The sequence below is a fragment of the Mercenaria mercenaria genome, chromosome 7, assembly GCF_021730395.1.
Source record: "Mercenaria mercenaria strain notata chromosome 7, MADL_Memer_1, whole genome shotgun sequence".
Lineage (NCBI taxonomy): Eukaryota > Metazoa > Mollusca > Bivalvia > Venerida > Veneridae > Mercenaria > Mercenaria mercenaria.
Window position 1 is genome coordinate 53,575,559 of NC_069367.1, and position 25,939 is coordinate 53,601,497.

Here is a 25,939-nt window from a genome sequence, read left to right on the forward strand (position 1 = left end):
TAGATTTTTATTGCTCATTTATATAATTAAACTTTTTATTTCTAAATTAAATTTGTTCAAGATCGCTAAATGGTACCCAACTATTAAATTTTTCATTGTAACCTTTCCATTTTACTAAAGCTTGTTTTTTCTTATAGTCTCGTCTAATAATTTTTTCTATTCTAAAAACTTCTTGTGTAGTAGGTAAAAGTTCTTGTTCATAAAATGAACCTTGAACTATTTCATCATTTAAATCTTTAATAGTGTACGTTCTGGGATTTGTATTATTAATTCCATAAATTATAAATATTTCCTCTGTCCAGTTTGGTGTATATCCTTTTTCAAAATGTCTTTTAAGTTTGCTTAAACGAACTCGATCACCAATTTTAAATTTTGCTTTGCTCTTTGATATCTTTAAATCACCATATAAATTAAAGTAAACAGTACCTTTATTTAAGTTTTTACTGGCTTCGGTTGGTGTCATTTTTATACTAGAATGTTTTGTTTTGTTATATTTATCAACCATATCCTGCAAATTATTTAAATAAGTATAAGTATTATTTGCTGTAAAATATTTCCACATTATTCTTTTTAAACTTCTATTAAATCTTTCTATTACTACAGCCTTTCCTTCATTAAATGTATGATACATATTAATCTTATTTTTATTCAAAAATGATTCAAACTTTTTATTATAAAATTCTTTTCCTTCATCTACCCATAAATTTACTGGTAATCGTCCTTCTAAAATTATTTTTTCAAATGCTTCAGTAACAGATTCTCCAGTTTTATTCTTTAATGGAATAACCCAAGCATATTTACTAAATATATCAATAACGGTTAACAAGTACTTTACTCCTTTATTATATTTTGAAAAAGCTTGCATGTCAACTAAATCAGCTGACCAAGTATCATCAATATCATTAACTATCACTCTTCGTTTCCTAAATTTTCTTTTAATTGGTTTGTGTAATTCTTCTGCTAATTCATCGCTCCAGCGGTAGCTTGGTGCAGTGATTCCGGGGGTATACTCTACCCCCTTTTCCCGTTTTTTGATTTTTGTCCCAACCCAAGTTTGTATTTCGTTTTAATTATAGGTTTTACAACTAAATGTTTTGCAATCTTTTCTCCAAATGTTTTTGATTTAGTTTTATTTAAATTGGAAAGCATTTGTTTATCACATGTACCCTTTTTTACATCACTGTCATAGCAAAAATCATGGTCCATACATACTGCATCCAGTTCATTGACAGGGGGTCCATTATCTAGGGGATTTCCTGGCCCACAATAATTATATCCTGGAAGTGTTAAACCTATCTTAGGTAATAAAGGTAACATTGCTTTGTGAATATCTAAATTACCCCCTGTACTTTTAACAAACTTTGATTTCATTTTTCCACAAGATGCGCAGGTAGCCATTAACATTCTTTTCCCATTTTTTGCTGTAACATAGTGAGGATTTATATTATCAGTAAATTTTCTTTCTTTCAAACAATATATTTTATTTTGTAAACTCATCTATATCATATGTATTTAAATTTAACTTTAAAACTTTTTAGTTGGTTTTTAATTGGGTTAATTGTTGGGTTTAAAACCTGTGGATTTTAAAGTATTTTAAATTGTCCGGCATTGGTCAGTCCTGACCAAGGGTTAAAAGGTCAAATGGGTCAGATTGAGCTCGCTGCATTTTTTAGAATAGGGACAAGGGGTCAGTCCGGACCAAAGACTAAATCTTTTTTTGGTTAAACCAAAGGTTTTCATTCGGTTTAACTAAAGATTTAAAAGATTTTCAGGGTATCAAGGGTACCAAGTTAGTATTTTAAGTTTAGGGTAAGATTAAAGTCCACTTATAGAATAGGGTCAAGGGGTCAGGGGGGTCAGAATTGAGCTCGCTGCGGTATTTCTAATACTACTAGAAACTACAATACATGTAAACCATAACCTATTCAAATTAAAAACTCAAGTCAAAATTAAATAGGATAAGGTCATGGCCTTATTATGAAAAGTATATTATTTTCAAGCATGTATAAATTTTAATGCATTAAATGTTATATTGAATAAAAAACAAAATCATAATATGTCTGAGAAGGAAGTATCGCAAACAAAAATGCCAAGCGATGTTATATATGCGCAAAGCGGCAGGAGTATATAAGTAAGGTCAGAACGTTGATCTGGCGACTAGCAGAGTCAAAATTCATCGCTAAGTGTAAACAAGGCACTATATCTTGAAATTGTGCTAGGGGGCGTGAGGGGTGTTGCATATTTCATTACCTCTTGTGAATAGACTCAATCAAACCAAGACTGCCTTTATTTTGCTAGGTTGCATTCTGTGCTTCCAAAACAGACTTTATCAACAATCACAATGGCAATCTTTAGGTGTCATGAAATCACTTGCCCTTCATCGATGTGGGTTCGAGCCTCATTCGGAGCGTTGAATTCTTCATGTGAGGAAGCCATCCAGCTGGCTTGCGGAAGGTCGGTGGTTTTACCCAGGTTCCCGCTCGTGATGAAATAATGCACGGAGGGGCACCTGGGGTCTTCCTCCACCACCAAAGCTGGAAAGTTGCCATATGACCTAAAACTGTGTCATGTGGCGACTGTAAAAAGTCTCCCGGTACTTCGACACAGTGTTGTTATATTTTCTGGTCCTTTGGGATCGTGGAGTACACTTAATTATACTGTTACTGTTCCGCTTGTGTATGAGATTAGGTAATTAAATTTTTCCAATAGTAGAATTTGTTCAAACTTTGTTTGTGAGCACGGTTTCTTGTTGCAAAAACAATCATAGGTCACCGTGCTTTTTTAGGAGTTACCTTCCCCTAAAATTGGATTTTTCTGCACACTTGCACATTTAAGGGCAAATAACTTCTGAACAAGCATGGTGTCCTTCTATTTTTCTTTTCATAATCCTGTTTCTAACATGACACTGTGTTTATATATAAAATTTTGAACAAATTCAATAATTGGGAATTTGTTTACCCAATACCGCAGCAATCGTCCTAAAGCCGGTGCTAGGGGGCGTGAGAGGTGTTAACATTTTGGTATTTGTCGTGTTGAGTGACCTGTGAAGTTTCCATTTTTTTCTATCTGCATATTTCAGTAGTTCTCATGAACAGACTCAATCAAACCAAGTCTGCTATTATTTTGCTTGGTTGCATTCTGTACTTCCAGAAGATTTTCTTACATATTTTATTTCCCCCCAGCTTTAAATATTGCCGTATGAGGATAGCCTTGCAAACTTACAAACATATGACACATTAAATGCACTTTAGTATGTTGAGGGCTATTACATATTTTATGAAAATAAAATAGACAGAAAGAAAATTTAACTAAGTGGTAAGAAAACAATTCATTCAAATACTGCTTTCAAGTTTCCTGTTATAACTGATTCAATTGCTTCCTTGATTGATAAATTAAAATTGTCAAGGCCTGTATCAGATAAGTGAATACCGTCTGACCTGAATAAACATAAGAGCATCTGCAGTGATCTGACAATGCTTAATCCTTAAAACGTGCAAGGCTGCAGCACGGTTACAATTTTCCTAGTCTTCAAGTCTACCAACATTAATATTTGAAAACCAATTTAATCTAGGCAATATGTTTGACCAAATTAAAGAAGATGCTTGCTAACTTGCGTATTTCAGACAGATCATCTCTTATTTGTTTTATCAAAAAAACCTATTGATATCTTATCAAGTGAGCTGCCGCCACAGTGGATGAATATAGCGTCTGGTTTATAAGTACAGTCCTGAAGTTTAATCGAGACTAAAAGCAAGTACTTCTGGACGCGTCATCCCTCTTCTCATGAACCACGAGGCTTTGCAGCTGTATGCTACTCTTTTATTTGCCCAGTGTGTTATAGAAGAGCCAACAATCCAGATAACTGAAAAATATTAATGAAAAACGCCAAAAACACTGAACTACTTAACGGATATAATTGATATATGCATGGATAATGTCCAACGACTTTTGTCGTTGATGATTTCACGCGGCACACCTTTGTTTTCTAGGTATGTTGCTGCACATATATGGAAACTGTGTGAAAGTAATCTATATACTTGGCAAACCTAAATATATCATGCATTTTTAAGAACAATTGAACTGGAATCTTGTTACTGGTTTCCCATTTAAGTGCAAAAACAAGAACAGGCTACTAGGTTTAAATATACTGCCACTACTGGGCACAGTTTGGAGTTTTCAGGGCTGTTATATTTTGATCTTCTCAGATCGTTCAGCACGACTTTTATGTCGTGTTATTCGTACTGTTTAGTTTCTTAGCTTGAACATTTCGGCCTTGGTGGTTTCAATACTCTCGCTTTCGTAGCGTAGCCCTTGGATATGGTTTTTAATTCTGTCTTTTGGCAGTTCCATAGATATGCAGGCTCCATAACCTCAGTTCCCCTTTTTAAATTCTAGTTTGTTTAGTTCTCATTGTTTTCTTGTTTAGGGCAAACCAATTATTTTAACTGGGGACAATACGCCGCTTTTCATGGAATTACATCCAAGTGTATCATTGAAGGTTCCATGTGCACCGCCGTATGAACACATCTGCGGATGTCTGAATTATTTTTGTACTTTTTGCATGTGTAAATGTTGAGTTCTGCTCAACACGAGGCTAGAGGGCGTATTACCACTATCGTCCACGAACAGGCTCAACCAAACCGAGCCTGCAACATTTTCGTTTTTGTCGTGTTGAGCATGTGGAGTTTCCACTTTTTCTATTCTATTGATGACAGGTATATTTACCGGAGGTGAACCACACTTGATTATTTTTTGATTGAATAAGTCGTATATGGATGAACAGTGTATCTTCGAAACATATAAGTTTGATGTCTACAAATTTTAATGGATGGCTGTAATATGATGGAGATGTAAGCACTAGTTCACTTACACGGAAAAGACCGAAAAATTCTACTAAAAACAGTCTTCTAAAGTGATATGCAAACTGATGGTAACACATCACAACGTTTGCTTAGTATCTCAATGGTTACATGTAACCTGGGGTTTGATGCTTGTCTTTTTCTTTTAAAGCCATCAATTTTCTTTTTTGAATAAAATGAATTTGTACGATCACCCAGTTTTGCATTTTATGAACATATTTAATTGCTGCTAATAATGAACCTGCTATTTTAAAGTAACCTCGCAATAAAGAAGGAAACAACCCACTATTGCACCATAAATGTACAATACCTATACTACGAAATACTGCAAATGAGCACAAGGCAGTCTGATTTGCCCTTTTTTTATTACCCGACAATCCTTCTGAAGAGAACTTTAGATAACTGCCTAATATGTCCAGCAGAATTGATGGCACCTTGGCTAGAGTTCTATCTGACACTGGAGTCAAGTCTCTAAAACGCTGAAACCCTAAAAGCGTATCAGAAATGCCATTTAATTTAGATATTCCAGGAATATGTCTGCTTTTAAATAGTATGTTCAATTTCAAACATTGAAGCACAAATCATAACCGTTTTCGACTTGCTCGTCATTGAAAAAATAGAATATGACAAATAGACATATTTTCGCATCTGAACAAAAGTTTCTGAAGGCCACAGGAATACAGATGCTACTATCGGGGAGATTTCTAAAAGCATCATACTTTCCGTTAGGCCCTGTTTTAACCAATATTCTAGCCAAGCTCCTTATGCCCATCTATTGTTAAAGAAAATTCCATAGCCAGTACTTCAGCTATCAGTAAACAACTGTAAATCAGAATTGTTCAGCCAAGCCTTATCGTGGATATCTGAAACACCATTGTAAGTGAATAAAAAATTAAGGCAAAATTTCCGATCCTCTTTCATCTCTAAAGTTACCCTTAAATGATGATGGTTTTCAGGAACCATCAATACGCTGTCTGAAAATGGTCTGCCTACAGGCAAATGAAAGACTACCAATTAAAACTGGATTTGTTGTAATGATGCATTTGCTTTGGACAATAGAACTTTGACTTTTTCTGTCAACTCAATGAGTACCAACTGGTGTTCTAATGACAATTTCAACGGAGTCAAGTTCCAGACCAAGGAAGGTTATGACTGTTGTTGGAACAATCTAGAGCTAAAGGAGCATGCAATTCATCACATAGCTGAAAGAAGTTATTTAGTAAAAACTGACAGTTGACAGTCTTTAGATTTTTCTTTGCCCCCAAACAGCAAACAATTCAGATGATGCGTCAAATTTATAGATTTAGACCTTTTCTTTACTGATCATTCCAAAAAGGGGAAATCTTTTCGAATTTTGCAGAAGAAATAGAAGCCCTAATGGTAGACATTTATCAAATGATATTTTCCCTGATGTTTGATACCCAGTTGTTCAAACTTCTGGGCTTATTGGGAGAAGACGGAAATCTGACTTCATATCAGTTTTAGCTAATAGGGCGTGTTTAACAATACATTGAAGCATTTTATCAGCCTCGTCGAAATGTGTATACGGTACAAAACTAAGTTCTAACGGGATGAAATCATTTATAGAAGAATCTCTAGGGAAACTCAAGTGATGAATTAGACGAAATCGTATATGCCCTTTTTTCACTAGACCTATTGGTGAAACTCTATAATTATCCAATGGTTGTGCATCATATGGCCCACTCATTCTACCTGCTTTAATTTGTCTTTTTGATGCTATGGATGCTTATAAGCAGACTTTAAATTACGTGATTAAAAGGGGGCTCTTTGAACAAAATAATGTAAAGAAACCCACCCAAAAAAAAAAATTCATTTGCAATGTCTTCATCTAATTATTAATGATAATTACGTAGTTCCTTATTCATGAAATAAGATTTAGAGGTGGATGACCTAGTGTCAATATTTTACTTTGGGTTAAATGTTGATTTTTGTTGAGGTACTGGTCTTTCACGAAAAGTATAGCACTTTGTTCTTGGATGTAAATTGCCTCAATTCGAGCAAACCTGCATATATCTACAATTCTGGGCATACGGGCATTTGCCTGTGCAAGAGCCCTGGCGTGTATTTGTGGTAATATTTGGCCGCAGTAAACCTGGTGAACTACTGTAAGACTGAACTGAAGGCATAGTCATTATTTGAAGCCATAAATCGCTATTAAGTCCAGTGATTTTCTTGTCTCGGCCTAATCTGCTCATCATAATCACGCCTTCGGAAAGCTGCTTGGCGGATAATGGTCATATAAAAAGAAGCTCAGAGCAAGCCTGTGGGTGTTGAACAATATAAAAATGTATGTATTCTTTTGAAAACAAGGAATGTGTCAGATCATTGTTCGATATTTCTAACCTTTCTGGCCAGATATTTTCTTTTAGGTGAAGTGGTATTTGACCACTCATACTATCATCGGCTGTTGGTAAAATGGGAATATTAGCTTGCGATGCAAGAACATCTGACTGTTGGAATTGATTTTCAGGAACGCACCCACCAGAATTGCTTTGAACCCTACATTCTCCACTATGTTACTTAAATCAAATGCATTTAAGTATGACTCACCATATTCGGGTAGAAAGTTAACATCCTCATGACCACATTTGCTCGTGTTGTCCGTCTGAACTTCTGCTGAAGCAAACGGCCGGACCGGTAATTGCGTTGGTGAGGAGACTTGTCTCTGTTGGCAGCATTTTGCAGGGCATTCTCCACCTCGGCTTCCTTGTTAGCATCCCTTGCTTGTGGCCTTTCCCGTTGTCTCCATAGTGCCACGTGGTCAACTCGTTCTGCCCGCCTACGTACCCTCGCTCTTCATTCTATTGGCATTACTTATGAATTTGCCAGTGATACTTCAGAGTTGTTGAACCTTAACAAGCATAACAAAGGTTCAAACGAGAAAATCATTTGAAAATTTTCCACGAACAAACTGGCAGCAATGAGGCAACCTCAATGTTTTTTAAAGATGTTAACTGAGTTCCATGCAGATCACGAGAGTTGCTAATTACGGCATACTAAAACTTTGCGACGAAGTCTACATCGAGTGAGATTAGATGAGTAACAGGAAATGGCCATCACTGCAGACTTCACCTATAGCTGGAACTTTATAGGTCACCCAAATATAAATGCATTTATTGAAAGAAATCACATAAATGATCATACTATGACGTTCAAACTTTGAAGGAGTTGTTTGAAAAAGTTTCAATCGGCAATATTTTATTCACATATTTTGCAGTATTATTGTTTGCCACTGATATTTTAACCCTTTATATGTATATACATTTTTACATTAATATTTTCAGAGATGCTTTACAATTTACGTTTTCAGTACAACTTCTTTTCGGCGATATGTGACCTTTTTGATGTCGATTCATTGTAAAATCCAGCCCACTCCCTCACTCACTGACCTTAATTTAGGTACCTTGATTTTTGTTCTAAACTTGATAGAAGTCTCTGCAAAATAGATATACGTAATGTTATTAATGAAGCAAGTATATTTATTTCATATCTGTCAGTGATACTAACTTTTCAAACATAAATATTGTGGAGGGAAAAAATTTTTTTTTTAGTCTTACGTTTACCTTTTTGCGTTTACATTATTCAACACTGTAAGTCTATAAAATTGCTAAGTATACATTGTTTTATCATTGCTTACATTGGCATACAAATTCTGTTAATGCTCGACAGTCATGTTCAACGTTTACTTTATGAAAACTGCGAAAATTTCATGGAGGGTGTGGGGTGAGGGTCTTTCGCCTTTTGAAACTCAAAGTAAGCTCTAGCACAAGGGCAAAGGTCAAGTTAGTGCATTTTTATTACAACTGTAACATTTTCGTCATTCTTACTACTTTTTAATATAAACGTTCTATTTCTCGGTAATAATTATGAATTTGAGGTAAAACAGATAATTTCGAAGAGATTTGTTAAATTTGAGACTGCCAATATTTAAAAACTAACGTTATACCTAACGTTATAGAAAGAGCTAAAACATTCGTTCATGCTAACATTTTGTATATACATGTATAATTCTAAAACTTCCATTTTTCGGCTAATAGTTTCAAAAAAAGCTGTTTTGTCATATGTATGTCCATTACAGGATGAAAAAAATTACTGACTGATGGTACTTCAATAAAATCAAAAAGCATATCTTTTGGAAGCATAGAACGCAGCTAAGTAAAATATTAGCAGACTCGGTTTGGTTACTCCGTTCATGAGATGCTTCTCAAGTATTATCTATAATGACCACTGATAATTCTATTCCAATAGCTTACGCATGTTTTGTAGAAAATCTAGAAGTGTGCGGATGCTAACTATGTACAACAAGAGGCCCAAGTGGACCTAAATCGCTCACCTGAGGCCGACTTTGACATAATTAGATCTTGCTTGTGACAAAGTATTAAATTAAAAAAAGAATTTAAAAAAATTAAAGATGTTAAATTAAAAAAGACTTATAACAGTATTTCTATTTTTAGCTCTAGCGGCCCCTAAAAGGGGCCAAGTGCCTCCATTTGAATAAACTTGGAAGAGGACCATATAATGATGCTTCCGGTCAAGTTTGATGAAGATCCATCAAGCGGTTCATGAGAAGAAGTCATTTCAATGTATTTCTATTTTTAGCCCTAACAGCTCTTAAATGGGGCCAAGTGCCCCCATCTGAACAAAATTGAGAAAGGACCTTATATTGATGCTACAGACCAAGTTTGATGAAAGGCCATCAAACGGTTCATGAGAAGTTTTTAAATGTATTTCTATTTTAAGCTCTAGCGGCCCCTAAAAGGGGCCAAGTGCCCCCATTTGAACAAATTTGGAAGAGGACCATATAACAATGCTACAGACCAAGTTTGATGAAGATCCATCAAGCGGTTCATGAGAAGAAGTCGTTTAAACGTATTTCTATTTTTAGCTCTAGCGCCCCTAAAAGTGCCCCATTTGAACATACTTGTGAGAGGACCTTATAATGATGCTACAGACCAGGTTTGATGAAGATCCATTAAGCGGTTCATGAGCAGAAGTCGTTTAAACGTATTTCTATTTTTAGCTCTAGCGGCCCCTATAAGGGGCCAAGTGCCCCCCTTTGAACAGTTTGATAGAGGACCATATAACAATGCTACAGACCAAGTTTGATGAAGATCCATCAAGCGGTTCATGGGAAGTTGTTTAAAGTTTTTTTTTCTATTTTTAGATCTAGCGGCCCCTAAAAGGGGCCAAGTGCCCCCATTTGAACAAAATTGAAAGAGGACCTTATATTGATGCTACAGACCACGTTTGATGAAGATCCATCAAGCGGTTCATGGGGAGTAGTCGTTTAAATGTTTTTTTCTATTTTCAGCTCTAGCGATCCCTAAAAGGGACCGAATGCCCCCATTTGAACAAACTTGATAGAGGACCTCACCAGGATGCTACAGACCAAATTTGGTGTTATTCTGACCATTAGTTTTAGAGGAGAAGATGTTTAAGTAAAAATGTGGACGACGGACGCCCGACCATCCACCGTATACTAATTGCTCACCCTTAACCTTCAGTTCAGGTGAGCTAAAAATCAAGCGATGTCAAAGTTTAAAAATAGATATTAGCTTACTGTAAATTGTATGGATTGTTGTATTTAAATAGCATAAAACTGATGTTCTTCATAGCTTTAAATCAACTAGAACTATCTGTTGGCAGATTAATCTTATGTTTTTCATAATGAGAAATAGAAAAAATCGAAAAGTCCCGCTCTTCTTAGCCTGACATCTACAATTATATAAATAATTGCTTGCGATAATGGTACAAACGTGTTCTAACTATGTTGTAACTTCAAATGTGCTGAATAGCTAGCTAACTGACTATCACATTTCGTTAGCATGATCTTTTATACTTTGAATATAGAGATCATGAGTGTTTGTCGAGATGTAGAATCCCGAAGGATTGGTTGGTGCCAGACCAAGCTGTAACTCATGGGATTCTTCTAATGTTACAAACGCTACCGCTATTCTAGCAGGGAAAATGTAAAAAGCTAAAAATTGAAAATACTTTTCATCAACGTCATTTTAAGTTTTCATGAAATGTGAAGGAATGTTAGGATTGTTTGAACACGCTGACGTCATCTCTATTTTAATTATTCGTTATAGGGCTGTAATACATTTAGCTTTGCCCACGGAACGCGTATATCTTGAAAGGTGTGTTACCAGCATGTTAGTGTGAGAATCGCACTATTAAGAAACGTGCAGTCTTTGGTAAAAAAAAAACACTGTAAAAAACAAAGACAGCAACTCCGAATCATCACCAAATTGACCTTGCTCATACTGCTGAGACCATGAAGCTCATTAATGCAGGCCGTTCCGTCAGGCTTGAGAAGTACCCAATGTCTCTGCAGATACAGTGATAGGTGATTGACAGGTTTCAGCATATCTGATAGGAGGAGAATAGTTGACACGGTCTTACCGTTTGCTGCCTTTCTGCAGCAATCTCCGGCTCCCGCGTTTCAGTCAATATCGCATCCAGGGTATCCAGCAAAGATTCATATCTTGAAATGAACCTAACACAGGCTCTAAGATGAGATAGCCACCTGTATTGCAATGATATGCATGCAAATTTGAATCTATAAACCAGCAAAGAAATTTCTTGAATTTTTATAATGAAAACTTAAACGTATTTTTATACGCCCGAAGGGACGTATTATTTATAACCCCGGTGTCCGTCCGTCTGTCCGTCCGTCCGTTAGCAATTTCCTGTACGCTCTGTAACTCTTGAACACCTTGAAGGATTTCAAAGAAACTTGCCACAAATGTTACCACACCGAGACGACGTGCAGAAGGCATGTTTTGGATGTCTCGCTTCAATGTCAAGGTCACACTTAGGGGTCAATGGTCATATCAGTTTGTTTCGTGTCCGCTCTGTAACTCTTGAACAGCTTGAAGGATTTCAAAGAAACTTGGCACAAATGTTCACCACACAAGACGACGTGCAGAGGGCATGTTTTGGATGACTCGCTTCAAGGTCAAGGTCACACTTAGGGATCAAAAGTCATATCAGTTTGTTTCGTGTCCGCTCTGTTACTCTTGAACTGCATTAAGGACTTCAAAGAAACTTGGCACAAATGTTCACCACACCGAGACGATGTGCAGAGCGCATGTTTCGAATGACTCGCTTCAAGGTCAAGGTCACATTTGGGGTCAAAGGTCATATATGACTTTGCTTTGTGTATTTTGTCTGCATTGCAGTGCTCTTGTTTTTATTTGGCAGATCTCTTTTTTGTTCAGTTACAATATTTTTTTTTAATTACTTTCTTTTTATGTTACTATAAATAGCTTATTTTGAAACTTTTTTATTATTGGCCGTAGGGAAAAACCGAGACCACTTTTCTGTGGTACAACATGGATGGCACCTCCAATATTTAGCTGTATTATGAAATACTGTTCCTGGTAAGGATTTTTTTGGAATGTCTTGCCTTTGTTGTTCCTGTCCTTTGGGCTTCAACAGTCAAGTTCTTTAATTTTTGCTCCCATCCTCTGATGTAACCCTTCGGGCGTATATTGCCCCGCTTGGCGCAGCTCTTGTTTTTAAAAAAATATATTCACTCACTGATTACTAATATTTGATTTATTTTTTCTCTTACTTATTTACCCATTAAAATAACTCTAAGCAGTGAGAATTTGTTATTTGGTTAACAATTTGAATGAGGGCTAAATACCTTGTTACAGCTGCTCTAATGCAGGTAAGTGGTGTTTCATCATACAGCTCTTGCATTTGACGAAACACTGCATGCATCTTTGCAGAAAAGTGGAAACAAGGAGAGCTTCTATATCAGCCATTGTTTCATTTTTCTTCAACAGATGAGTGAAACACAACGCAAGACGATGGTTACGGCAATTATACTCCTTTTTCTGCAGACCTGAAGTCATAGAAAGTACAATAGCAAATATAATTAAGTACCTGCTGCACGGCAGACTTTCAAAATTTGAAGGGATAAAAATTGACTATGCATGTTTTAAAACTCTAAAGGTCACATCGAGTTTTCTCTTTGTTAAACATAAAAGAGGTCATTTCAAAAAGAATGATACAGAGTTTACAACTATTCATAATTGTAGTCTAAACATCTGTCTGAGCTTTTTAAGCCTTACTATGATTTATTGTTGTAATGCAAAAAAATCTAAGTACCTGTTTTCTCTCCGCTCATAGTATTGCAGCCGTCTAATGCAACAAATGTTATGTTTCTGGGGTCGAAACCTTTGGACAGACTGAAAGAGTTTACAGCTTCCTGAAAAGCTGATGCTTTGGTACTGGCCATGTTCACAAGTCCAAGAAAGTACTCCATTATACCGTGTTGTCCAACCCAACGTGCCATGACCAGCTGATGACCTCTTTTGATTTTAGGCCAGTAGGTCAAAGGTCAATGTCACAGTGACCTGGCACAGTAAAACCGTTTCCGGACGACAACTTGAGAACGCTTGGGCCTAGGATCACGAAACTTTATACGGAGACGGAGGTTGATCATGACCAGCAGATGACCCCTTTTCATACTTAGGTCAATAAGTCAAAGGTCAAGGCCACATTGACCCAGAACAGTAGAACTTTTTTTTACTAAATAACTAGAGAACGCTTTTGTCTAAGATCACATTTGATACGGAGGTCACTTATGACTGGTAAATTGTCCATAGTTATGGATCCGAGGTCAGTAGGTCAAACGTCCAGTGCACAAATAATTTCTGTTCCAGTCGGTGCGACGTTAAATCCAACAAAATTAATAGATGAATTAGTAAAATATTTAAAGACATTGAGGAATAATGTTTGAACCAGATTAGGGGGATTAACGAAAACAACAAGGGTACATGGCGCCAAAATTTATTTGAGAAAACACTCATTTGACTTTTGAGCTCCCTATACCGTAATGAGGAATCCTACAAGGCGACTGTGCTTTTTAATTATTATTTTTTTGTCCTAAGTACCTCTTTTATACTAATAAATTTATCCAAGCATTAACAAAAATACCGTCAAATGTCACATTTTCCTCAGTAATGGGCAATACGTTGCTGGAGCAAAACATGGCATACATCTAACGGCATTCTTAATTATTTCTATGGAAAAGAATCATTAGGTACTTTCAGCGTAAGATAGTCCTTCCTGTTTATTTATTCTTGTAATGACTCTAGACTTTACAACAATCTAAAAGGTCGTCTACACGATTACTTTTCATGGAACAACATCTTTTTTATCCAATGACAAGCAAAGGATTTTCAAAAAAGTAACCAACTTATTTTCATATTATTTCATAACTAAACAATTTGTCCACTTAATCATGAAGTAGTACAAAATTAATGAGTATTCATTGTTCCGCCTACTATGGATTTCCCACATTCAGGGAGGTGGAGCAACTGCCAAAACAGGGAGTGCATGTCTATGTAATGAACGGACCAAGTATATAAATATCGAATTGTGTTTTCTTCTTTTTTAATGCAAGCTGTACTATCATAGTTCTGCACCTTTCACTCTTTGTATTCGGGAAGTACACTAATTGTTGCTATATATATATATCTCCAAATTTTCCTATTGTTCATTAAATTCTGGTCTGAAAATAAACCAAAGTGGGTTACCATATATAAATGTTGAGCAAAAGCAGCCACAGTGGTTATTACTTTCTCTTGTTTTATTTATCAGATTAGAAAATGAACATTTTGACTTTCTGAAGTTAAAATCAAATATGAAAAGCAAATATGTATGTGACGATCAAAACCTTAAAAAGCTGGATAATGTTAAAGGTAGTCCGACTGGGTATGACTGGTATAGTATGACTAATCTTATGGAAGATAACTCTTCGGTAGATGAAACCTATGAGCTTAAGAAAGGAAGTATGGTAAACAATAAGGACATTATTGAACAATCTATGGTTGATGATGTTACTAGTGAAATAAAACCAGAAGATATGAAACATGAGGATTCACAACAACAAAAAACGTTCGTAAAACCTGTTATAGATAAGTCCAAAATTAGAGCGTTAAAGAGAGAGAAAATGGTTGTTACAAATCTGTCGTCAAGGATTCTAACGGAAGCAGAGCTGTCCCTCCTTTCAAAAGGCTTATCATTTGTACCAACCAGACATAGAGTAGATATGACAAAAATTCACAGTGACTTGGCTGAATCGGAAAGGAGAATGCGGTTAAGGAATATTTCCATGACAAGGAAGACACGTATAGTGTAGATCTCGATGAAGAACCGTGGTGTGAGAAGAAAAAAAGTGAATTTACACCAGAACCAGGAAGAGATAAGTATTTAGATGCTTACATAGAAGAAGTAAAAAATGCGATTGTCAATGGCATTCATGACAAATGCACATCGAACCTATCCAAGTCAGAAAGGAAAGCGATGAAAGCACTCCTAAATGACAACAATATAATTATAAGACCGGCGGACAAGGGGTCAGGTATTGTAATAGTGGATGCAGAAGATTATATAAAAAATTTAGAAAAGGAAGTAAAGGACAATGCTTCTTAAATGAAAACTGACGGCGGAGCACAATATAGAGCGGAAAAAGAAGTAAAGAAGATTACCAACAAGATGTGTAGAGATGGTCTTATTTCCAAGAAGCTGAAAGATTATTTAATACAGAAACATCCAGTTATTGGCAAATTGAAGGGAAATCCCAAAATTCACAAGCGTGAGAATCCATACAGAACGATTGTTAGTGGAATTGGAACTGCAACAGAGCGCATGGCAGAAGTAGCGGAGAAGGAACTTAATGAATATGTTGAAAATAGTCCCAGCTACTTAAAAGATACCACAGATTTCTTAAACAAACTGAAACTGATTCCCCTACCTATCCCAGAAGGAGTGATTTTGTTTTGTTTTGACGTAGTCAAGTTGTACCCATCTATACCCAGACGAGAAGGTTTAACAGCTTGTGAAGAAGCTCTCCAATGCAGAACTAACCCAAATGTCACAACAGAAGCGGTTATGAAAATGATAAATACGGTACTAACGAACAATGTTTTTTCATTCAATAATAGCGAGTATGTCCAGAAGGAAGGAGTGGTGATAGGGTCAAAGCTAGGTCGTAATTTTGCTTGTTGCTACATGCGCAAATGGGACGAGAAGTTGGAGAATGAAAAAGTACCAATGTTTTACAAGCGTTACACTGATGACGGATTTGGACTGTGGCAACATGGACTAGAAGATCATTTAAAATTCAGAGATTTTGCGAATCAGATACACCCGAACATAAAAGTGGAATTAAGGTGGCATACAACAAGAATAGAATTTCTGGACACGACAGTCAGAATTGAAAAAATAATGAAATTACAACAGTCTTATATTCGAAACCGACGGACAAACACTTATATTTAAACTGGAAATCAGACCACCCTCAAAACGTAAAAAAGGCAATTCCGTATGGATTAGGAGTAAGACTGAAAAGGATTTGCTCGACGAAAGCAGACTACGCCAAACACAGACAGGAACTAAGAGGCCAGCTAAGGAGGAGGGGTTACAGCGGAAAGTTTATTGAAAATCAGCTGGATAGAGTAGACAAGATAGATAGGGCTAAACTATTAACACCACAGAAACTCAAAAAAGAGAAAATGAAGAGGGTACCTGTAGTAGTGACTTACTCCAGACATCTCCCGAATTTACATAATATTGTACGTAAACATATGAACACTTTACACAAATCAGAACGAATGAAACATATATTCAGTGACACCCCAATTGTGGCTTACCGCAGGAACACGAATATTTCTGACCTTTTGGTACATGGAAAGACAAACAAGGTTATGAAGCAATACCAAACGGGCGATTTGAAACCAAGATGTAACGGAAAGTGCGTGGTATGTGAAATGATAGACAAAGGGAGGCACAATAATGACAAGGCTATAGCGGCACGGATAGATCGAACTCATACCTGCCAGGCATGGAACCTGGTATATGGGATAAACTGTATCCAGTGTGATAAAATTGTGTTTATTTTATCCGTAGGACATGAAAATAAGAAGCGACAGACTCGCCCGCACTCTGAGAGACATGTTGTTTTAACCATGACGAGAATTGACCTAGATTTTAACCATATATCAGTAAGAGCAGTCTGTCGCTTCTGACTATTGACAATAAATAACAAATGCTGATTGAATGGGATAAGGCCGTGACTTTTATTATTATAATATCATTACAGAAAATTAATGAAATATCATGGCATATTGTATGAGATAGAAGTATCATGAAATGAAGCATGAAATGATAGCTTTCTAGCCAAATTGCATAGAAACAAAATAGGCAACGCTATGATGCTGAAGCTCTAAATTTATGATAAGTACACATGTACTAGACAATAGAAGGAGAATGCAAAATTGCATATTCTGCTAGCAAATCCAGCTGCCGAAATTCCGAGGCCAAGATGCTCAACGAATTCTCAACACATTGATAATGGATTTTAAGGAAACAAAAAAATGAATCCGGTGCATGTGCAAGAGAATATATAATTAGAATAAAACTGCCAAATAGATACCATATTTTTGCCATGTTTATGCAGCAATATATCAGCCACGAAGTGAACAAAAGTCACGACTAACAATTAAAACTTAAGTCTTTAAAATGATTTTTTTTTCTTTTGCTCTTAAGAAGATGATATTTTGCAGCAAAATAAACAAGTCCGCTGCTGCCCGCGTGTTTACTTGATACAACATAATTATCATATTCTACAAAATAAAATATTTTCTTTACTGAATAAAAACAAACAGTTTCTTTTGTTACAAAACCTTAAAGTTTCGCTGAATCTATTTCATTTTGTTAACAGGACTATTTCAAAGGGAAGTCGAGTAACTGCGAGCCGGCTGCCTAACCCCTAACTCCTATTTATATATCTTTTTTACCCTCATCTTTTAGTTATTTATCTTAATTTGAAGGGCGGAGGGGGGAGGTAGTGATGTCCAAATGCTGCAAACAGAAAGGTGTCTCCACCCCCGACTTCCTTGATCTATAACATTCGTTTTTCTGGTATTAAATGAAAATTGAACATGATCCAGGTCTTAACATTTGGACAAATTAAATATACAGATAAATACTTAAATAAACTGGGAAAAAAAACGCCGAATTTCGTAGATGAAGCACTTTCATATGCATGAGCAATACAATCCATAATGAAGCCTTCATATACATGGTGGCGAACGTTTGACTTCTTGGAAGGAATAATTGTCTTTATCCATAAAAGGCACTGTATACCGTGTGGCAGTATGTGGCATGACCTGGTGTACTGGCGCTGAAAAATATATAACACGACAGCAGAATTTTTTTCCAAAAATTGTTAGGGTGAGGAGGGTGGGTATTTTTATACATGAAGTGTCGACTTGCCTGCTTAGTTATTTGTGAAGGATTGAACCGGTTTGAAATATAAAATTGATCAAAACGACCCAACCGTGAACTACTCGTGCGTGAAAGGGATTAATCGAGGCACGTTATATTATATGGACTGGATTAGAGTAACAGAAGCAGAAATTATAGCTCATGCGTACGTACTGAAAAATAACATAGATTTATTTCTCAAGAGAACATAAATTCCTATATTGGTGAAACGTCAAGATCGCTGAAGGAGAGATTGCGAGAACATGAAGCGGACATACGGCTGAAACGTACGAAACCAGTGGCAGAACATTTCAATACGCCTGGTCATAGCATAGGTGATGTCGGGGTGTCGGTGTTAAAACACATGAAGGAAAACAGTAGATACTACCGACAGATCAAGGAGCTTGAGTGGATCCACGAGTTGCAGACAGAGGCGCCAAATGGACTTAATACGAAAGCGAAACTTGGGGTTCTTTGGAGAGAATATAAATAAACTCAATCAAATTGATGCTTAAGTAACATTTAATATCCGGAGGTATTTTGGTTTTAAGTAAGCGTTTTTGTATTAATTTGGTTGTTTGTCGTTGCGACCCATTAATATGTTCTCAATATGTATTTCTTTCATATATTATGTCCTTTTTTCTGCCTTTAACGCACATTTGTGTGAGTTTCGAATACATACTTGTCATATTTTACTGGTTCCGTTACTTATATAGATTATAAAATTTTATGAGTATATTTGTTTGTTTTAGCTTTTTGTTTGTCATATATCTATGGTATATAAACTTTCATTGCCCTTCCAACGCATTGATTAGGATATAATTTTATCTCCCATGATAGCATTGGGACTTCACTAGCTTGATGTGTTTCTGCACATTAAGTCTTTTATTTTTTAATCTTAACTTCATTAGGCCAGAAGACAGTCCTTGTGCATCATAAATGTGTATCGATTTTTAGCGGGATTTGACGTTGACGTTTAATAACGTTACGTCAGTTCCGGTTTTGTATTTCAAATGTTGTTATATTATGAGACGCCATGATGTAGAGTAATTCTCGGAATTTGTCATTTTGATAAAGGCCTTATGGCCGAAACGTTAATAAAACTGAGTGAGAACTATAGAGTATTTTTAAGTTATAACTGCTTAAATAGAACTGTTAGATCATTAGGAGTTAAACCTGCGTATTTTCATTAACTAAGAATGTTATACTGTGTTCTACAAACTACTCGATAAGTGAGTCGTCTACTATGTATTTATAATTACATCCACATGATTTTGTATACAATGTTGGCCACGCCTCCCAGGGAAATTCAGATTCAAATCTTAAACTTTTTTTTCAAAGTCACCTTTGCAAAATAAAACAGAAACGGATTTTTTAATAAGATATAATGTATATATTTTATTGTCTTAATGCTAAAAATGATAATGTTGCGTTTCATAGGTCAACAATAAAGTTTGTTGGCTACAATACACATACAGATTAACTTACTTACCGTTCAACAGTATCCTCATGAACACGCATTTTTAACTCAACTGTCTCGACGCAAAATGGCTAACACTGAAATCCCCTCGCAGGATCCGGTTGGGGTTCAGTTCGTTTATATACTGTGTATATGATGCCATAGATTTGTTTTTTGGTATACAACTTTCTGTTTTGTAACGTTCTTATATATTTGTGAAAATTATATTTGTCTTACTTTCCCCATATATACTGTATATCTCCACTGTTCGTTTATATTATGTATATCTGTGCCAACGTGGGCTTATAGCCCAGTGGAATATATTTGAATAAACTCTAAACTCTATATTAAGACTATGTACAAATGTGCAAATTTAAAAGATAGCTTTCTGCAGATTTAAGATATTTTCAAAGAAGGGTTACCTGTGTGGTTTAGCTTACTTGAGACGGAGATGTCGCTGATGAGGAAAAATGGCGCTGCGCTCCGTTTCGGCAAACTTAATTGCATCAGAAAGTCAATCAATGATCTACCTACGATTTTTCTGTCTGATTACAGCACGTATTTCACTAAAGAAGATATCGAAGAGTTGTAATGTCAAATATGACGACAGAAATGACGAAATGATGGCGTGTTCAGGTTCCATGCGTCTTCAAACTAATTTTCAGTCTTATTTGTCTAAGCTTATATACAATTCTGGCAAATGTAACACTAGAAGCACCTTAATGTATATAATAAAAGGGTCATTACAACAGTACTTTGACCTGCAATGATGCATTTGGCTGGGTTGGATTTTGCCAGGCCGGATTACACTCGGCGTTGGTCCCGCGTGGGATCTAGTCTCGTTAAACTCCACTCGAGCCGGGAGTACATTACAGCATTGCAGATAAAGGTACTGTCATAATAACTCATTGTATAACATCTTTTATCAGTAATTCGAGCCCTTCAGGTTATAACACACTAAATAGCTGTTTTTCTTTATTCTGTACTAAATTGACATATTTCCAATGGTAGCAGCACACATAAGGACCCATTTTAAATGTCTGTAACTTACGTTTTCTTGAAGAATATTGTCAGTGCTGAATAAAAATCAAAAGAAAAGTGGGGGTCATGTTTGATGCAAGAAAAAAGAAAAATATGTTCAGTCAAACTCACAAACTGCAAAATCAGCTAAAAAATGACCCCAAATTGTAGTGGTGGTGTATGATCGAAGTTTCCATGACAAATTCTGTCATGTTATTATTTCATTATGAAAATGCTACCTACATGTCATGCATAGATCTGTCATGTGATTTCAGCAAATATATTGCAAAGAAAGTAAGGAAAATAGCTCTCTCTATATTGCAAAGAAAATAAGTAAAATAGCTCTACAGAGCAAAAAAAATAACTGAGGACTATTAGAATTAGAAGCCCTTGGTATGTTTGTGACCTCAGTCAAAACAAAAACAAACGTGCATTGTCGCTATTATTGCATCAAAAACGGGAAGACTAAATGTATTGTTTTATATGATGAGTTTACGTTTCCGGTACAATTTTGATTTCCTGGAAACGGTCAACATGTTTTAAGTATCCTTAACAGATCAACAACACTACCAGAAGCATTAAACGATTGATTTTATTTCTCTTTAATAACGCCCCTTGCCGGCGGGGGGATAGAAAATGCTGGCTGTATCTCCTTTGCAGAGGGGTACGACTCCCCGAAAATGGACCCACCTGTTTCCCCGGGGGTGGCGGCCCGTAAGCCGGAGAGGAGGGTCCTGGATGTTGAGGTCCCCCCATGGCATCCCGGGGAGATGATGCGTACTTGTTTGCATGTGCGCATCTTTTTCCCCGGGATGTGGGTGCCAATACAATCTTTGGCCCTAATTCGGTGTAGACGTTCTGGCGTCGTATTGGCCCGATACGATCAATCGGCTAGTCATGCCAAGCCCTAGGAAATCTCCCCTTTAACGTTTACATTTTCTATTGCTTATTTCAAACTGCATCTTTATGTGAAAATTTTTTTATATTTTCACAAACACAACTTTGGAAACAAAATTACGTTACACAAAACCTGTCTTTACTCTGCTGCGCTTAATAAACTTCATATACTTTTCACACAAATGTATTTAACAATATATTTTCATATTACTTCAATCTGTTTCCTAGAAGGCGGTGGCTTAGGGCCAATCGGTTGGGTAGAGTAACAACCCCTTTGAACCCCATTTTTGTTTTTTCTGCATTACAGCTGGTGATATGAACAAGATTGAAAAATACCTGGCCGAGTATATCACTACAGTACCCCTAACATGTATGAGCTGGATATCCGCTCTGTTTTCATGTTCCCTTGTTGGACTCCGCGGGGGTGGGGGCTGCGAGTGACGAATTTAAATTTAATATGGAAAACCAAAATAAAAACGACCGCCATACCGAAACAGATTCTGACGGCACGGAAGGTTTGAGAATCCTCACCGCCCATACATTTTCAACATGGCTTTCACGTTTTCTTTTAATCCAGTCAACAGATAAAAACATTCAAATGTAAGCCTCTCGCCATTTATAATTGAAAAAACCATCGAAGGTATTGCTGGTGTACCGAAATCAGTCAAAAACTGCGAACTGGTGATCTGCTTGTTGAAGTTGAGAAAGCCTCACATTACGAAATTTACTTTCCTTAACTTCATTTTACAACCGGCCATGTAATGCATTGCACACCGTACTTTGAACACCTCAAGGGGGGGTCATTCGTTGCCCTAAACCTTGCGGGGGTTTCGGAGAGGGAGATTGTGCAAGGCCTTTCAATCAACATTTCACTGCTGCTAGACGTATAAAATCAAGCGATTAGGAAAAGAAATTCCACACAATTACTATTTTTCTTACATTTGGCATCCGTTTCTTTCCTTCAGTCGTAAAGTTGGATACCTCATTACAAAAGTTACAACATATATTCCTAATCCTCTTCAATGCTATTATTGCTTTAAGTTTGGGCACAATGAGAAAAACTGCAAGGGGGATTACACTGCCCAAAATGCGGACAGGATGGACATTTCATGACCACACACTTGTAGTCGTCCATTGCGTTGTGTGAACTGCAACGAGCCACTTTGCCAAGTCTCGTGATTGCAAGACATGGAAAATCGAAAAGGAGGTTCTTCATGTCAAATTCACAAGGGCCATTGGTTTTCCAGAAGCAAGACAAATTGCAATGCCAAATTACATCTCCAACACTCGCACAAACTGATTATCATAACAAAATCTGTCTCTAGCAAATCAACACAGTGCATTGATGCCTGTACTCAAACAGATTCAGTGACTGCTCAACAAAATCCAACTCAAACTTCGTACCAAATGAAAAGCCTAAAGTACCAGCAAACCTTCAGAGGCATCTCAACTTCAAAGGGCAGCTGCTAAAGCAACACTGCCACCAGCTATACAAAATGTTCCTAAGTATTCAGGGTACGCCGTCGTCACGACAAAACGTGTCATCAAACCACTAATCAACGTGGGGTGAGTCAAACACCCAAACAAAAAAATTGACTTGAGAACTGAGGGGTTTTGGGGAAAGGGATCAAATGATCCCATACAAACCCATACCGGGTTCCCTCATGATATAAACCGGTTAACAGGGGAGGATGATGACGAATCCGCCATTATCTGCTCCGCCCAGTTTAACCAGCAAAAAGGAGGGGAAAATCAAATTTCCCTCCTGATCAATGCAACACTAATACTTAATTTCAGTCGTTTAATTTTTGTTTGCCATTGTAAATGGAAAGTAAAATATCCATGGAATTGCCGTGGCCTTAAAGCAAATTATAATGAAATTCTCCTTCCTTATCAAAATATATCCTTCACTTATGTGCCTTTAGTGAAACATTTTTAAAGGAAACGACAAATAGCTTTCAAAAATTATTCAGTGTATAACTTCATAAACACTAACACTGATAGAGCGTCTGGTGGTACATCTATTATTATAATAATGCATGTCCGCACAGAAAATTGTTCTAAATACAAGTTTTTTAATCAGTTGCAATAAACGAAACATTACATCGACCGATTACTATCTGTTCGATTTACATACCCCCCAAAATTTTTAAACAAAATCTTGAAGATCTTGATGATCTTATAAAACAATTACCACAACCATTTTTGCTTATGGGAGATTTTTAATGGTCATCATGAATTCTGGGGCTGTTCTGCAGCAACACTAGAGGTCAAATTATTGAAACTTTTATTGAAAAAAATGCCCTCTGTTTATTAAATGAAAAATCCAAAACTTATCTTCATCCTGCAACAGTAACTTTACTTCGCTTGATTTGGACAATTTGTCAACCAAAACATCTTTCTTGATTTTGATTGGAAAGTACTGGATGATTTGCATGGTAGTGACCATTTTCCAATTATTTTTTCAAATACTTTTAATCTGCCATCAGACCACCCTTCATATTTCAAATTTAATAAAGGTTTGAGGGAAAGCAATTTGAAACGCTATGTAAGAATGATTTGACTTTGGAGAATTTTACTAATTTTTATGATCCTATTAAAGGGTTTTTCAGTTCTTCTGTCCGATATTGCTGACAAGTCCTTTCCTAAAACTTCAAGAAAGGGTAAACATAAAAATAAGCCTTGGTAAAATGATGATTGAAAGACTGCTGTTCGAAAACGTAGAGGGGCCATAAAATTTTCAATATACGGCCGACGAAAGAAAACCTACAATCAGTTAAGATTTGAGAGCAAAAGCTCGCAGAACTATAAAACAAGCAAAGAAAAAGTCTGGCATTCATACGTTTCAAAAAATTAATTCTAGGTATCGGTTAAAAAAGTCTGGGAAATGATTCGCAAAATAAGTGGAAAAGGAAAATCTTCAAATGTTTCCCATCTTACAAAGTCAGACCAGTCTTTTTGCTCTAGCAAGGAGGACTGCCAATACACTTGGTAAAACTTTTTCAAAAAACTCTTCATCAAACAATTATGATAAAAGGTTTCAAAACATAAAATCGACTAAGGAAAGTAAACCTTTAAATTTTGATTCAAATGGTGATGAAGTTATAATAAACCTTTTCACTCACAGAATTGCTTGACGCTTTTGTAAATGTCACGATACCCAGCTGGTCCGGACCAAATTCATTTCAACTTTTAAAACATTTACCACAAGACATTAGACCTCCTACTAGGAAATTTATAATATTACATGGAAAACTGGCATTTTTCCAGATTCCTGGAGAGAAACTATAGTTATTCCAATACCAAAACCCGGGGAAAAATAGCACTAACCCCCGTAATTATAGACCGATTGCACTTACCAGTTGTTTATGTAAAACGCTAGAACGTATGATCAATCTAGACAGTTTGGTTCTTGAATCTCAAGGCCTAATTACAAACTTTCAAAGCGGTTTTTGCAAGCAGCGCAGCACAACTGATCATCTTGTTCGGCTGGAAAATTTTATTCGTGATGCATTTGTTAAAAAAGAGCATTTAGTGTCTGTCTTTTTCGATTTAGAAAAAGCCTATGACACTACATGGAAATATGATATTATGAATGATCGTTTAAAGACTTAGGTTTAAAAGGTCGTCTTCCAGATTTATATCGCAATTTTTTATCAGACCGCAATTTTAAAGTACGTGTTGGTTCTACCTTTCTGACTCTTTGAGCAAGAACAGGGAGTTCCACAAGGGTTTTATTTTATTTTGTCACACTTTTTAGCATCAAAATTAATAATATTGTGAAATGTTTGTCACCGGGATAGATTGGGTTTATTATATGTTGATGACTTTTTAATATGTTATCGTTCAAAAATATTTCGTACGATTGAACGCCATTACAGCAGTGTTTGAACAAAGTTCAAACTTGGGCCATGGAAAATGGTTTTAAATTTCCCAATCAAAAATCAGTGTGTCCACTTTTTTCAATTACGGAAACAACATTGTGACCCTGAGCTTTTTCTAAATGGTAAAAAAATACCCGTTGTTGACGGAAGCAAAATTTCTTGGTGTTATTTTGATAAAAAGCCCCTTTTTTTTATACCACACATAAAATACCTGAAAGCCAATGTTTAAAATCGTTGAATCTTTTAAAGGTAATTTCAAATACTGATTGGGAGCAGATCGCAAGGTTTTGTTAAGATTTATAAGCTTTGATTAGGTCCAACTAGATTACGGTTGTGTTGTATATGGTTCGGCCGAAAATCGTATTTACAAATGTTGGATACTATCCATAATCAAGGTTTCGTATTCTTTGGCGATTTAGAACATCGCTGTTGAAAGCTTGTATTTGAAGCAAAAGAACCCTCCTTTACCCAAAAGACTGAAAAACTGTCATTGCAATATGCTCTGAGGGTAG

At 36.3% G+C, this 25,939-nt stretch overlaps 1 protein-coding gene across 1 annotated transcript; it reads left to right on the forward strand.

The window, feature by feature from the left end:
- The first annotated feature begins 15,332 nt into the window (after positions 1 to 15,332).
- Positions 15,333 to 18,660, forward strand: LOC128558275 (uncharacterized). The gene is made up of 3 exons (XM_053547185.1): positions 15,333 to 16,109; positions 16,217 to 16,753; positions 18,373 to 18,660. The coding sequence occupies exons 1-3, from the start codon at positions 15,333 to 15,335 to the stop codon at positions 18,658 to 18,660; spliced, it is 1,602 nt and encodes a 533-aa protein (XP_053403160.1).
- The last annotated feature ends 7,279 nt before the right edge of the window (positions 18,661 to 25,939 follow it).

Bases quoted from the DNA above. Each gene is read 5' to 3' on its own strand.
- LOC128558275 (XM_053547185.1), top strand. From the start codon at position 15,333: ATGAAAACTGACGGCGGAGCACAATATAGAGCGGAAAAAGAAGTAAAG. The intron at 16,110-16,216 runs GTCAGAATTGAA...AACGTAAAAAAG, and splicing joins TAGAATTTCTGGACACGACA to GCAATTCCGTATGGATTAGG. The intron at 16,754-18,372 runs GTATATGGGATA...ATTTCTCAAGAG, and splicing joins CCTGCCAGGCATGGAACCTG to AACATAAATTCCTATATTGG.